We start from the raw sequence: 12,500 nt of genomic DNA, 5'->3' as shown, positions 1-12,500 counted from the left end.
TGGTGTGTGGTGACCTCTGACCTATGATGGGGGTCCCTGGTGTGAGCTGATTGGCTGGTGTGTGGTGACCTCTGACCTATGATGGGGGTCCCTGGTGTGAGCTGATTGGCTGGTGTGTGGTGACCTCTGACCTATGATGGGGGTGCCGTTGGCGGTGCTGGGCAGCAGGTCGTTCATGATGAGCAGGAAGACGGTGTAGCCCAGAATGAGCGTCATCTTGAAGGAGGCGCGGTCCACGCTGTGCGGCGGCAGGTAGAAGGACAGGATGTCGATGATCATCAGGAAGGAGCTGGGGATCAGCAGGTTGACCACGTATAGCATGGGCCGCCTCTTTATCACCACCTACAGGACAGGGGGCGCAAGGGCACGCAGTGTGTGCAGCCATAAGAAACGTTCTGCTAGCACTGTACATACAGACACACTTACAGTAGCCTATGCACTGTACACACACACACACACATTTACAGTAGCCTATGCACTGTACATACAGACACACTTACAGTAGCCTATGCACTGTACACACACACACACACATTTACAGTAGCCTATGCACTGTACACACACACACACACACACATTTACAGTAGCCTTTGCACTGTACATACAGACACATTTACAGTAGCCTATGCACTGTACATACATACACATTTACAGTAGCCTATGCACTGTACATACATACACATTTACAGTAGCCTTTGCACTGTACATACAGACACATTTACGGTAGCCTATGCCCATCCACATGGACACATTTACAGTAGCCTATGCCCATCCACATGCACACATTTACAGTAGCCTATGCCCATCCAGCGTCCACATGGACACAGGGACAGTAGCCTATGCCCATCCACATGGAAGCCTACATTGACGGCGTGTTGCTAATATTCAAGTGGATGAACTGGTACAGCCAAGGGCTGATACGACCAAGGCCCTCCCATCAACCATATATGGGCATAGGCATGAACTTACAGTTGGGTTTGAAGTCTATCAAATAAACATGTTGATGTACAGTAGACAATTCAAACATAATTATTTCGAGGGAAGTTTAACACGGTTTTAAACTGGAGTTGGAGTTGGGAGTTGGAGTTTAAAAACGTGTTAAACTCCAAACTAGCGACAGAGCAATAGCCTATTAGTGTCTTTCTTTATCTTTTCTTACCCAGAATGTGATGATGTCCCACTCGTCGATCCCAAACTTCAGGATGCTGGACTCTCCCAGGATGACCACCAGCTCCCACTCCCCGCTGGCCTCCAGATACTGCTTGGAGTTCCCCGACATCTCCGCGAAGGACAGCGCCGGGCTCACCCGCACGTCCTTAACTAGACCAGGAGGAAACGGGAAGTGAGGGGACTCACTCGAGCTCTAGGTTCTATTGGACTAGCTTGGCTAAGACCACACCAATCCTTGGCATGTTGCCATTTTTCATTAAAAGCTTTTTATGCTAATCAGGAGGGCCTCAATTCTTCTGTTTTTTTCATAAGTCATCCTAGGCCCTTTTTGAAGAGCACCGTTCTAGCACTGGCACCATTTTAAAAGTATCGATTTAGCACTGGTATCGGATAAAACCCAAATGATACCCTAACCCTAACACTGAACGGAAAACAAAAATGGACCCAGAGAAGCGTTCCTTCCTCCTTTTTTCAATTCTCAGATTTGTGTGGTTGCCAGGCTAGTGCTGGTGCCGAGGGGGATCAGCCCTATGTTCCCCAGGTCCTACCTTGTGTGTGTGTGTGTGTGTGTGTGTGTGTGAGTGTGTGAGTGTGAGTGTGAGTGTGTGTAGAGACTGTAATGTGTACTTGCTTGTGTGCATGTAGGAGCCGAAGGTGAAGGTGCAGTTCTGGATGTCGAAGGGGAAGCTGAAGATCTCCAGGTGTGTGTGTGTGTGTGTGTGTGTGTGTGTGTGTGTACTTGCTTGTGTGCATGTAGGATCCAAAGGTGAAGGTGCAGTTCTGGATGTCGAAGGGGAAGCTGAAGATCTCCAGGTGTGTGTGTGTGTGTGTGTGTGTGTGTGTGTGTGTGTGTGTGTGTACTTGCTTGTGTGCATGTAGGAGCCGAAGGTGAAGGTACAGTTCTGGATGTCGAAGGGGAAGCTGAAGATCTCCAGGTGTGTGTGTGTGTGTGTGTGTGTGTGTGTGTGTGTGTGTGTACTTGCTTGTGTGCATGTAGGATCCAAAGGTGAAGGTGCAGTTCTGGATGTCGAAGGGGAAGCTGAAGATCTCCAGGTGTGTGTGTGTGTGTGTGTGTGTGTGTGTGTGTGTACTTGCTTGTGTGCATGTAGGATCCAAAGGTGAAGGTGCAGTTCTGGATGTCGAAGGGGAAGCTGAAGATCTCCAGGTGTGTGTGTGTGTGTGTGTGTGTGTGTGTGTGTGTACTTGCTTGTGTGCATGTAGGATCCAAAGGTGAAGGTGCAGTTCTGGATGTCGAAGGGGAAGCTGAAGATCTCCAGGTGTGTGTGTGTGTGTGTGTGTGTGTGTGTGTGTGTGTGTGTGTACTTGCTTGTGTGCATGTAGGATCCAAAGGTGAAGGTGCAGTTCTGGATGTCGAAGGGGAAGCTGAAGATCTCCAGGTGTGTGTGTGTGTGTGTGTGTGTGTGTGTGTGTGTGTGTGTGTGTGTGTGTGTGTGTGTGTGTACTTGCTTGTGTGCATGTAGGAGCCGAAGGTGAAGGTGCAGTTCTGGATGTCGAAGGGGAAGCTGAAGATCTCCAGGTGTGTGTGTGTGTGTGTGTGTGTGTGTGTGTGTGTGTGTGTGTGTGTGTGTGTGTGTGTGTGTGTACTTGCTTGTGTGCATGTAGGAGCCGAAGGTGAAGGTGCAGTTCTGGATGTCGAAGGGGAAGCTGAAGATCTCCAGGTGTGTGTGTGTGTGTGTGTGTGTGTGTGTGTGTGTGTGTGTGTGTGTACTTGCTTGTGTGCATGTAGGAGCCGAAGGTGAAGGTGCAGTTCTGGATGTCGAAGGGGAAGCTGAAGATCTCCAGGTGTGTGTGTGTGTGTGTGTGTGTGTGTGTGTGTGTGTGTGTGTGTGTGTGTGTGTGTGTGTGTGTGTGTACTTGCTTGTGTGCATGTAGGATCCGAAGGTGAAGGTGCAGTTCTGGATGTCGAAGGGGAAGCTGAAGATCTCCAGGTGTGTGTGTGTGTGTGTGTGTGTGTGTGTGTGCGCGTGCGTGCGTGTGTGTGTGTGTGTGTGTGTGTGTGTGTGTGTACTTGCTTGTGTGCATGTAGGAGCCGAAGGTGAAGGTGCAGTTCTGGATGTCGAAGGGGAAGCTGAAGATCTCCAGGTGTGTGTGTGTGTGTGTGTGTGTGTGTGTGTGCGTGCGTGCGTGTGTGTGTGTGTGTGTGTGTGTGTGTGTGTGTACTTGCTTGTGTGCATGTAGGAGCCGAAGGTGAAGGTGCAGTTCTGGATGTCGAAGGGGAAGCTGAAGATCTCCAGGTGTGTGTGTGTGTGTGTGTGTGTGTGTGTGTGTGTGTGTGTGTGTGTGTGTGTGTGTGTGTGTGTGTGTGTGTGTACTTGCTTGTGTGCATGTAGGAGCCGAAGGTGAAGGTGCAGTTCTGGATGTCGAAGGGGAAACTGAAGATCTCCAGGTGTGTGTGTGTGTGTGTGTGTGTGTGTGTGTGTGTGTGTACTTGCTTGTGTGCATGTAGGAGCCGAAGGTGAAGGTGCAGTTCTGGATGTCGAAGGGGAAGCTGAAGATCTCCAGGTGTGTGTGTGTGTGTGTGTGTGTGTGTGTGTGTGTGTGTGTGTGTGTGTGTGTGTGTGTGTGTGTGTGTACTTGCTTGTGTGCATGTAGGAGCCGAAGGTGAAGGTGCAGTTCTGGATGTCGAAGGGGAAACTGAAGATCTCCAGGTGTGTGTGTGTGTGTGTGTGTGTGTGTGTGTGTGTGTGTACTTGCTTGTGTGCATGTAGGAGCCGAAGGTGAAGGTGCAGTTCTGGATGTCGAAGGGGAAGCTGAAGATCTCCAGGTGTGTGTGTGTGTGTGTGTGTGTGTGTGTGTGTGTGTGTGTGTGTGTGTGTGTGTGTGTGTGTGTGTGTACTTGCTTGTGTGCATGTAGGAGCCGAAGGTGAAGGTGCAGTTCTGGATGTCGAAGGGGAAGCTGAAGATCTCCAGGTGTGTGTGTGTGTGTGTGTGTGTGTGTGTGTGTGTGTGTGTGTGTGTGTGTGTGTGTGTGTGTGTGTACTTGCTTGTGTGCATGTAGGAGCCGAAGGTGAAGGTGCAGTTCTGGATGTCGAAGGGGAAGCTGAAGATCTCCAGGTGTGTGTGTGTGTGTGTGTGTGTGTGTGTGTGTGTGTGTGTGTGTGTGTGTGTGTGTGTGTGTGTGTGTGTGTGTGTGTGTGTGTGTACTTGCTTGTGTGCATGTAGGATCCGAAGGTGAAGGTGCAGTTCTGGATGTCGAAGGGGAAGCTGAAGATCTCCAGGTGTGTGTGTGTGTGTGTGTGTGTGTGTGTGTGTGTGTGTGTGTGTGTGTGTGTGTGTGTGTGTGTGTACTTGCTTGTGTGCATGTAGGAGCCGAAGGTGAAGGTGCAGTTCTGGATGTCGAAGGGGAAGCTGAAGATCTCCAGGTGTGTGTGTGTGTGTGTGTGTGTGTGTGTGTGTGTGTACTTGCTTGTGTGCATGTAGGATCCGAAGGTGAAGGTGCAGTTCTGGATGTCGAAGGGGAAGCTGAAGATCTCCAGGTTGCAGGCGCTCACCAGACGCAGCATGCGGTCGTAGCGGATGTGACCCGTGTGGTTCACGTACACGTACGGGCACGCCTGTGACACGTCATCATCCACACTGACACACACACACACACACACACACACAGGATACACAAACATACACAACATGAGTAAAGCATACACACACACACAAACACACACACACACACACTTTTTCATACTATACACTGATAACTGCAGGTCATCTTGGGAGAACAGCTTCTTGGTGAAGTTTTCAGACGACTCGGCCCTGTTGTCTCTTCTCCAGGTTGGTCAATCTGACCATGGCAGAGCTCTCACAGAGTTTGTTACATGGTGCGATGACAGCTTCCTTGACCTAAATGTGTCTAAAACTAAAGAGCTCATCATAGACTTTAGGAAGTGCAGGGAGGATCCAAAACCGAGTGTGATTCATAATAAGGATGTTCAGATAGTCCAAACATATAAGTACTTAGGTACAGTGTTTGACCCACAACTTAAATTCAGTGAGAATACAGACAGCATAATTAAGCGAGCAAACCAAAGAATATATTTATTGAGGAAGCTTAACTCTTTTGGTGTCTGTAAACAAATTCTACACACATTCTATCAAGCCTTCATTGAGAGTCTACTAACATTTTCTTTCATATGCTGGTTTAACCCCTTAATGGATGGGTTAGCTGTAAACTGAATTGCCCCTTGGGGATTAATAAAGTTTTCTGAATCTGAATCTGAATCTGAAAAAACACACACACACACGTATGGACAGGCCTGGGACACATCATTGTCCACGCTGACACACACACACAGAGGATACACATACAGACACACACACACACACACACACACAACATGAGTAAAGCACACACACACACACACACACACACACAACATGAGTAAAACACACACACACAAACACACACATGTACGGACAGGCCTGGGACACGTCATCGTCCATGCTGACACACACAACATAAGTAAAGCACACACACACAACATAAGTAAAGCACACACAAACACACAACATAGGTAAAGCACTTTCATTCTCTCTCTGTGAGAAGAGATTCAGAGAAGCTCACAATTCATATATAATGATGTCAGGCATCCAGAGATTCTTCACCGGTAGGGAGATCTTAGTGACGCCATCACATGTGTGAGGATCCCAGATAAGGAACTCATGGAACCAATACTACAAGGAGAAAAGGACACACACACACACACACACACACACACACACACACAGAGAGACGTTAAGAGTGTGAACTCTGCGCAATACATAACCGTGATGGCTTGTATGGTTGAAACTGGGTGCAGTTCCTACTTACTAGTCTAAGCCAGAGGAACGTAGTGAGGATCTGTGTTTTCTCATTCTGTAGTCAGATATGGTCAGATAAGGCAACAGGTTACGGTTATGCAGTATGTTTACCTCTGTCCTGTATTTATGTCCACACACACATACTGTACACACACACACGTAGTGAATAATGAATATGAATACTGGTACAACACGTCCACTATAGTCACAGATGCTGTACTGGTACAACAGCCTGCACGTCCACTATAGTCACAGATGCTGTACTGGTACAACAGCCAGCACGTCCACTATAGTCACAGATGCTGTACTGGTACAACACCCTGCATCTCCACTATAGTCACAGATGCTGTACTGGTACAACACGTCCACTATAGTCACAGATGCTGTACTGGTACAACACGTCCACTATAGTCACAGATGCTGTACTGGTACAACACGTCCACTATAGTCACAGATGCTGTACTGGTACAACACGTCTAGTCACAGATGCTGTACTGGTACAACACCCTGCATGTCCACTATAGTCACAGATGCTGTACTGGTACAACACGTCCACTATAGTCACAGATGCTGTACTGGTACAACACGTCCACTCTAGTCACAGATGCTGTACTGGTACAACATGTCCGCTATAGTCACTACTGGTACAACAACCTGCATCTCCTTTATAGTCACAGATGCTGTACTGGTACAACACGTCCACTATAGTCACAGATGCTGTACTGGTACAACACGTCCACTCTAGTCACAGATGCTGTACTGGTACAACACGTCCACTCTAGTCACAGATGCTGTACTGGTACAACATGTCCGCTATAGTCACTACTGGTACAACAACCTGCATCTCCTTTATAGTCACAGATGCTGTACTGGTACAACACGTCGTCCACTACAGTCACAGATGCTGTACTGGTACAACACGTCTAGTCACAGATGCTGTACTGGTACAACACCCTGCACGTCCACTCAGCAGTCACTCACTCACCACACCCAGTACAGCGTAGAGAGTGAAGGAGATGTTGGCGATCGTTGGGTTGCTGAGGTTAACTGCTGGTCTGAAGGGTTTTTTGTCGAACACATCTTGGAGCGACTCGTAAGTTGGTCCACTGTGACCCTCACGACAGATCAGTTCACTGAGGCACAGACACACTGAGGAAGAGGACAAAGGTAAACTATTGTATTTCCCATGCTATTAGTTTACTATTAGTCAGACCATTACTCTCCCGGCTTATACGTGTATTTTGCAAAACGTATTCAACCATGAGGCATAAAACACTGTCCTGCGACTTATACAATATGAGGCTAATACACAGGAAATTACTGTAATACCAATTAATTATATAACTGAATGATCTGTTCTTTTGATTTAAAGCATACGTCAGGTTCAAAATCAAGAAATTTGAAGTCACAGGAATAGAATAACAAATTAATAGGAGGGTATTCATACATACTGTAGGCTTACACACTGTATATGAAAAATGAACCATGAAATGCCATCATTTCTCTTCATCAAAATGTCTGGTGGCAATGACATGTCAGTTCTCTGAGAGAAGAGTGCAACACACTCCATATGTGAGCTGTCTCACAAAGTGACCGATGCAGATATAGACTTACCTGTCAGCAGAAAGACACAGGATGTGAACAGGCGCCCACAGGAAGTTCCCATCCTGCCAGAATAACGTTGCTTTATCTGCACTTTACCTCATTTGCTCCTCTTTCACAGAAAAACCCGGAGAAAGCCTCCAGTGTCCGTGTTCAACACACCAGTCTCCTTCAGGTGAACCTGCTTAAACTCCTCCAGTGTCCGTGTTCAACACACCAGTCTCCTTCAGGTGAACCTGCTTAAACTCCTCCAGTGTCCGTGTTCAACACACCAGTCTCCTTCAGGTGAACCTGCTTAAACTCCTCCAGCGTCCGTGTTTAACACACCAGTCTCCTTCAGGTGAACCTGCTTAAACTCCTCAGGAAACCGCTGGTTGCATACAAGTCTACATGTTTTTTAACACCTGCAGTAACGACTCAAGCATAAAGATAATTTCCCCTTAGTGACGAGCTACATCCAAGCACTGCAACATACAGACTGTTTTTCCATTTACACCTTTCTGAATATCTCTCTCAAAATGTCACACCTTTAATTGGTTAACAGGAATCATGTTTGTGCATTTGTATTGTGGCTTATTTTGAACACTCTTCATCTTATCTGGTGTGTTAATCCATGAATGAGTTCATATGTATGGATCCTACTTATATTTATGTGAACTACAAAATGAATTGGAAACATTTATTTTTGTTGTTAATCAATTTATGATTATTAACATCATGGGCAGTACATGTGCCTATATAACAATCACACACTTATCTAACTTAATGTACTAGAGGCATTAGTATTAATATACTAAAACATGGATTCCCAAACTGTGGTATGCGTACAACCGGTGGTACGCGAGCTGCTTCTAGGGGGTACTTGAGATGAAAAGTGCTATGGCAGAGAGGTGTTAGACATATTTTGCAATTCATTTATAAAAAAAAATAATAATTTCAAATCAGGTCATAACGACATGGAAACATGAAATGAATGGATGTCATTTGTAAACTGTATAGTAGGCTATGTTTTCATTGAAAAATGGTGGCTTATTAAACATGATGCTTGGAATACGTCAATAGAATGTGTTACTGTAACATGTCTGATGGTAGGGGTACGTGAGCCAAGTCAGGATGTAGAAAGTTGTACGCAGGGAAAAAGGTTTGGGAACCGTTTGGGAATACTAGAACCATTAGTATTAATACACTAGAACCATTGGTATTAGTATTTATTTAGTTCAGAAAACACATTCTACAGTGGCAGGTCAAAGCACCAGTGTATACATTATTCAACAATCAATGATGGCTAGAATAATCTCACTTAACAAGACAATTTACTTGTTGTTTACATGTTTTTTTTATATATAATTATATTTATTTGATTTTATACATGTAACAGAAATTGCTTATACCAGTACAGAAAATATTATATTAATAGACATATCAATATACAGTACAGTTCTGCTTGTTGTTTACATGTTGACCACACACTGAGAGAGCTCTGGCAACTAAACATTGTCCCAGTGGACCCATATGACGATGATGGTGATGAAGCTGACGATGATGAAGATGGCGTAGGAGATGAACAGGAATCGATCCACAACGAGGCCGATCTGGATCCAGTCCTCCGTCTTGCGGTCCGGCTGAGAGCCCTTGGACATGTGCTCATGTATGTCCTGAACTTGTCTCCTCAGTTCCCTCAGCTCGCTCGCTGTCTCGCTGCCTGTGTCTTTAGCAGGGGACTGGCCCACTGCATCAGCACCAGGTTTAGTCTCCAGCACACTGCCTGAGAAAATACGTCAATGGCATCGTAGAGTTACTATGGTTATGCTATTTGGCATTTTGAAACTTCTGTCCATTATACAACATATATGGAAAATAAGCATTAACACCAGATATCATGGTGACACAAATCACTTTGATGTACAATGTCTAGACCATAGAGTAAAGTTCCATAATAGTTCAGACGAACACCTTGATTTTGTAGAATAATGACTTCGTCATCGGTTTTCTTCCGGTATAGACAGACGAGGCGTGCCATGATCTCCAAGATGATGACCCTGATCCAGTGTGGCACTGGTGGGAAATCCTTGGAGTTGTGCAGGATGTTGGTGATGACGATGGTCTCCAGTAGACTAGCCACCATGAGAGCCAGGCAGATGGAGAAAAACACATCTGGGGGAAAAATCAGATTAGGGTAAGAGCGTTAATCAACGTTAGACAGAAGTTAGCATTGAAGAACAATGCCATGGTCAGTACAATATTTTGGAGAAAATGATCTGCTCTGCTACACAGAACACAGAGCGAAATACTGCTCTGACCTTGACCTTGCACTGTATTTACCTTGGTATTGTTAATGCCCTTGATCGTGTAATGACCTTGGTGTTGTTAATGCCCTTGATCTTGTACTGTATTGACCTTGGTGTTGTTAATGCCCTTGATCTTGTACTGTATTGACCTTGGTGTTGTTAATACCCTTGATCTTGTACTGTATTGACCTTGGTATTGTTAATGCCCTTGATCTTGTACTGTATTGACCTTGGTGTTGTTAATGCCCTTGATCTTGTACTGTATTGACCTTGGTGTTGTTAATGCCCTTGGTCTTGTACTGTATTGACCTTGGTGATGTTAATGCCCTTGATCATACTGTATTGACCATGGTATTGTTAATGCCCTTGATCTTGTACTGTATTGACCTTGGTGTTGTTAATGCCCTTGATCTTGTACTGTATTGACCTTGGTGTTGTTAATGCCCATTTAGCTGTATGTCAGCTAATGCTTAGAGCTGCAACTAATGATTATGTTAAAAGTCAACATGTTGATTATTTTCTCAGTTAATCAATGTCTGTCTGACTTTTTCGAAATCCTAAGGTGACATCCTCAAATATCCCGCTGTTACAGTGATTGATTATGGAAATTGTTGTTAATTAATGTACGTAGTAACATATCATAACACATTTAAGTGCTTTTCTGTCAGTAATTACTCAGGAGTGGAATGGTGTTTCCAGTGACGGGCAGCAGCTCGTTCATGAGGAGCAGGAAGACGGTGTAGCCCAGAATGAGGGTCATCTTGAAGGCTGAGCGGTCCACACTCTGGGGGGGCAGGATGAAGCTGAACAGGTCCAGAGTGATGAGGAAGCAGCTGGGGATGATCAGGTTCACCACGTACAGGGTGGCTCGTCGTCTGAGGGTAATCTGAGATCAAATCCAGTCAGAAATGAGTCATGTGTAAGTCAGTTAATAGACAAAAACATACTGTAGTTTATCTGCACCTCTTTCTTCTCAGATTATCATGACAAGCTATTTGCTGTCAGTATTCATATTTACCATCTTTAAAAGATCATGGCTCATGTGTATGTTAGGAAATGAATACTTCATCCGGGCCCTCTCTGTAAGCACTGCATTTCATATCACAAGCATGAGGAAACTATGAACACAAGGTGATTTCGTTTCTTTGAAGCAATAAGGCCTGAGAGCCCATAGTTTACACTGCTTTTACAACAGCTAAGGGGCTTTGTTAGGCCAGTAAGGATTTACTCCCGCCTGTTAGTGTGTTCCTGTTACTTCGTTTTTGCCTTCTTGGTCGTATGTTGCTGTGTAGTGGGGTGTAACAGCGCAACCCACGATCGCAAGAGGAAAAGAATCGGTAATACTAAACATTTTCTGCTTCTTGTCTTCTGCATGCGAATGAATGGATTATTACGTTCAGTGCGCTAACAACATGGCGGCAATATTCCTTGAATGCAACGCGTGTGCCCGAGCCCGAATAGCAGTTTTGAGTTCCAGTACATTCTAATAGCAGTTTCAGTACATTCTAATAGCAGCTTCAGTACATTCGAATAGCAGTTTCAGTACATTCTAATAGCAGCTTCAGTACATTCTAATAGCATTCCCTCCTGTTGGTGAGTCTAGGCCTAGTACCCACAAAGTAGGTGAGCTCATCCCAGCTGGTGCCGTCGTAGATGACGAGGTCGTGTTTGTAAGAGGTCATGCCCAGAAGCTCCCACTCCCCCATGGTCTGCATCAGCTCGTTGGAGCGCTCCAGGATTTCCTCCACCGACTTTCCAAAGTACATGTGGACTGTATCAGCTGCCCAGGGACGAGACCAAGCACACACCAGATCAGAACAAAGCACACACCATTTTATAACAAAGCGTACTCTAAATATAAATTATTGTTTAAAACGGCGTAAACATAATCAACAAAGGTCAAATAGTTACGGTAATGCTTGCTAATGTACTTCTGATGGCTGCTTGACGAGGAAGAAGTAGTTGGAAAATTTGACAATCCATCAATTAAATCACAGGAAAGAAATATACAATATTTCTTGGCAAATGAGATACTGCTCAAACTGATTGATGTGGTGTGAAGAAGAGATCATACTACTAATAATAGTAATAATAATAATAATAATAAGCTTTATTTGTATGGCACCTTTCATACACAGAATGCAGCTCAAAGTGCTTTACATTTGGAACAGGTAACACAATAATAAAATAATCAGTCATTCCTCTTCATTGCTGTGGCCGTTTATGATCTAATCAGCAACATAACAGAAATACTTGGTACAGTAGTATATATACTGTATATACTGTATATACACTATTGACAAAAGTATTGGGTCACCTGCCTTGACTCGCATATGAACTTTATGGACCGTGCTTTGTGCACTGGTGCAGTCATGTTGGAAAAGGAAGGTCCATCCCCGAGCTGGGCTTGGCCCCCTTAGTTCCAGTAAAAAGAACTCTGAATGCTCCAGCATTAACCAAGAGATTTAAGACAATTGCATGCTCCCTTTGTGGGAACAGTTTGGGGATGGCTCCTTCCTGTTCCAACAAGACTCTGCACCAGTGCACAAAGCAAGGTCCACAAAGACATGGATGACCGAGTTTGGTGCAGATGAACTTGATTGGCCTGCACAGAGTCCTGACCTC

The 12,500-nt window shown here is 45.1% G+C and overlaps 2 protein-coding genes across 2 annotated transcripts in view; both read right to left on the bottom strand.

The window, feature by feature from the left end:
• Positions 1-7,651, bottom strand: part of LOC134102340 (5-hydroxytryptamine receptor 3A-like) — a 10,442-nt gene extending 2,791 nt beyond the window's left edge. Inside the window, exons 1-7 of the mRNA XM_062556419.1 lie at positions 7,600-7,651; positions 6,971-7,134; positions 5,996-6,040; positions 5,750-5,859; positions 4,598-4,767; positions 1,160-1,320; positions 132-342 (exon numbers count right to left, since the gene is read on the bottom strand). Coding sequence (XP_062412403.1) covers positions 132-342; positions 1,160-1,320; positions 4,598-4,767; positions 5,750-5,859; positions 5,996-6,040; positions 6,971-7,134; positions 7,600-7,651 — 913 coding nt within the window. The remainder of the gene's footprint in view (positions 1-131; positions 343-1,159; positions 1,321-4,597; positions 4,768-5,749; positions 5,860-5,995; positions 6,041-6,970; positions 7,135-7,599) is intronic.
• A 1,401-nt stretch (positions 7,652-9,052) lies between these two features.
• The window catches only part of LOC134102338 (5-hydroxytryptamine receptor 3A-like), a 6,366-nt gene continuing 2,918 nt past the window's right edge, over positions 9,053-12,500 (bottom strand). The window contains exons 5-8 of the mRNA XM_062556418.1: positions 11,492-11,655; positions 10,551-10,761; positions 9,541-9,741; positions 9,053-9,352 (exon numbers count right to left, since the gene is read on the bottom strand). Of these exons, the coding sequence (XP_062412402.1) occupies positions 9,075-9,352; positions 9,541-9,741; positions 10,551-10,761; positions 11,492-11,655 (854 nt within the window). The 3' untranslated portion in view covers positions 9,053-9,074. The remainder of the gene's footprint in view (positions 9,353-9,540; positions 9,742-10,550; positions 10,762-11,491; positions 11,656-12,500) is intronic.

Source organism: Sardina pilchardus, chromosome 15, assembly GCF_963854185.1.
Source record: "Sardina pilchardus chromosome 15, fSarPil1.1, whole genome shotgun sequence".
Classification (NCBI taxonomy): Eukaryota; Metazoa; Chordata; class Actinopteri; order Clupeiformes; family Clupeidae; genus Sardina; species Sardina pilchardus.
Note: the sequence above shows the minus strand (reverse complement) of the source record. Positions and strands in the feature narration are given on the sequence as shown.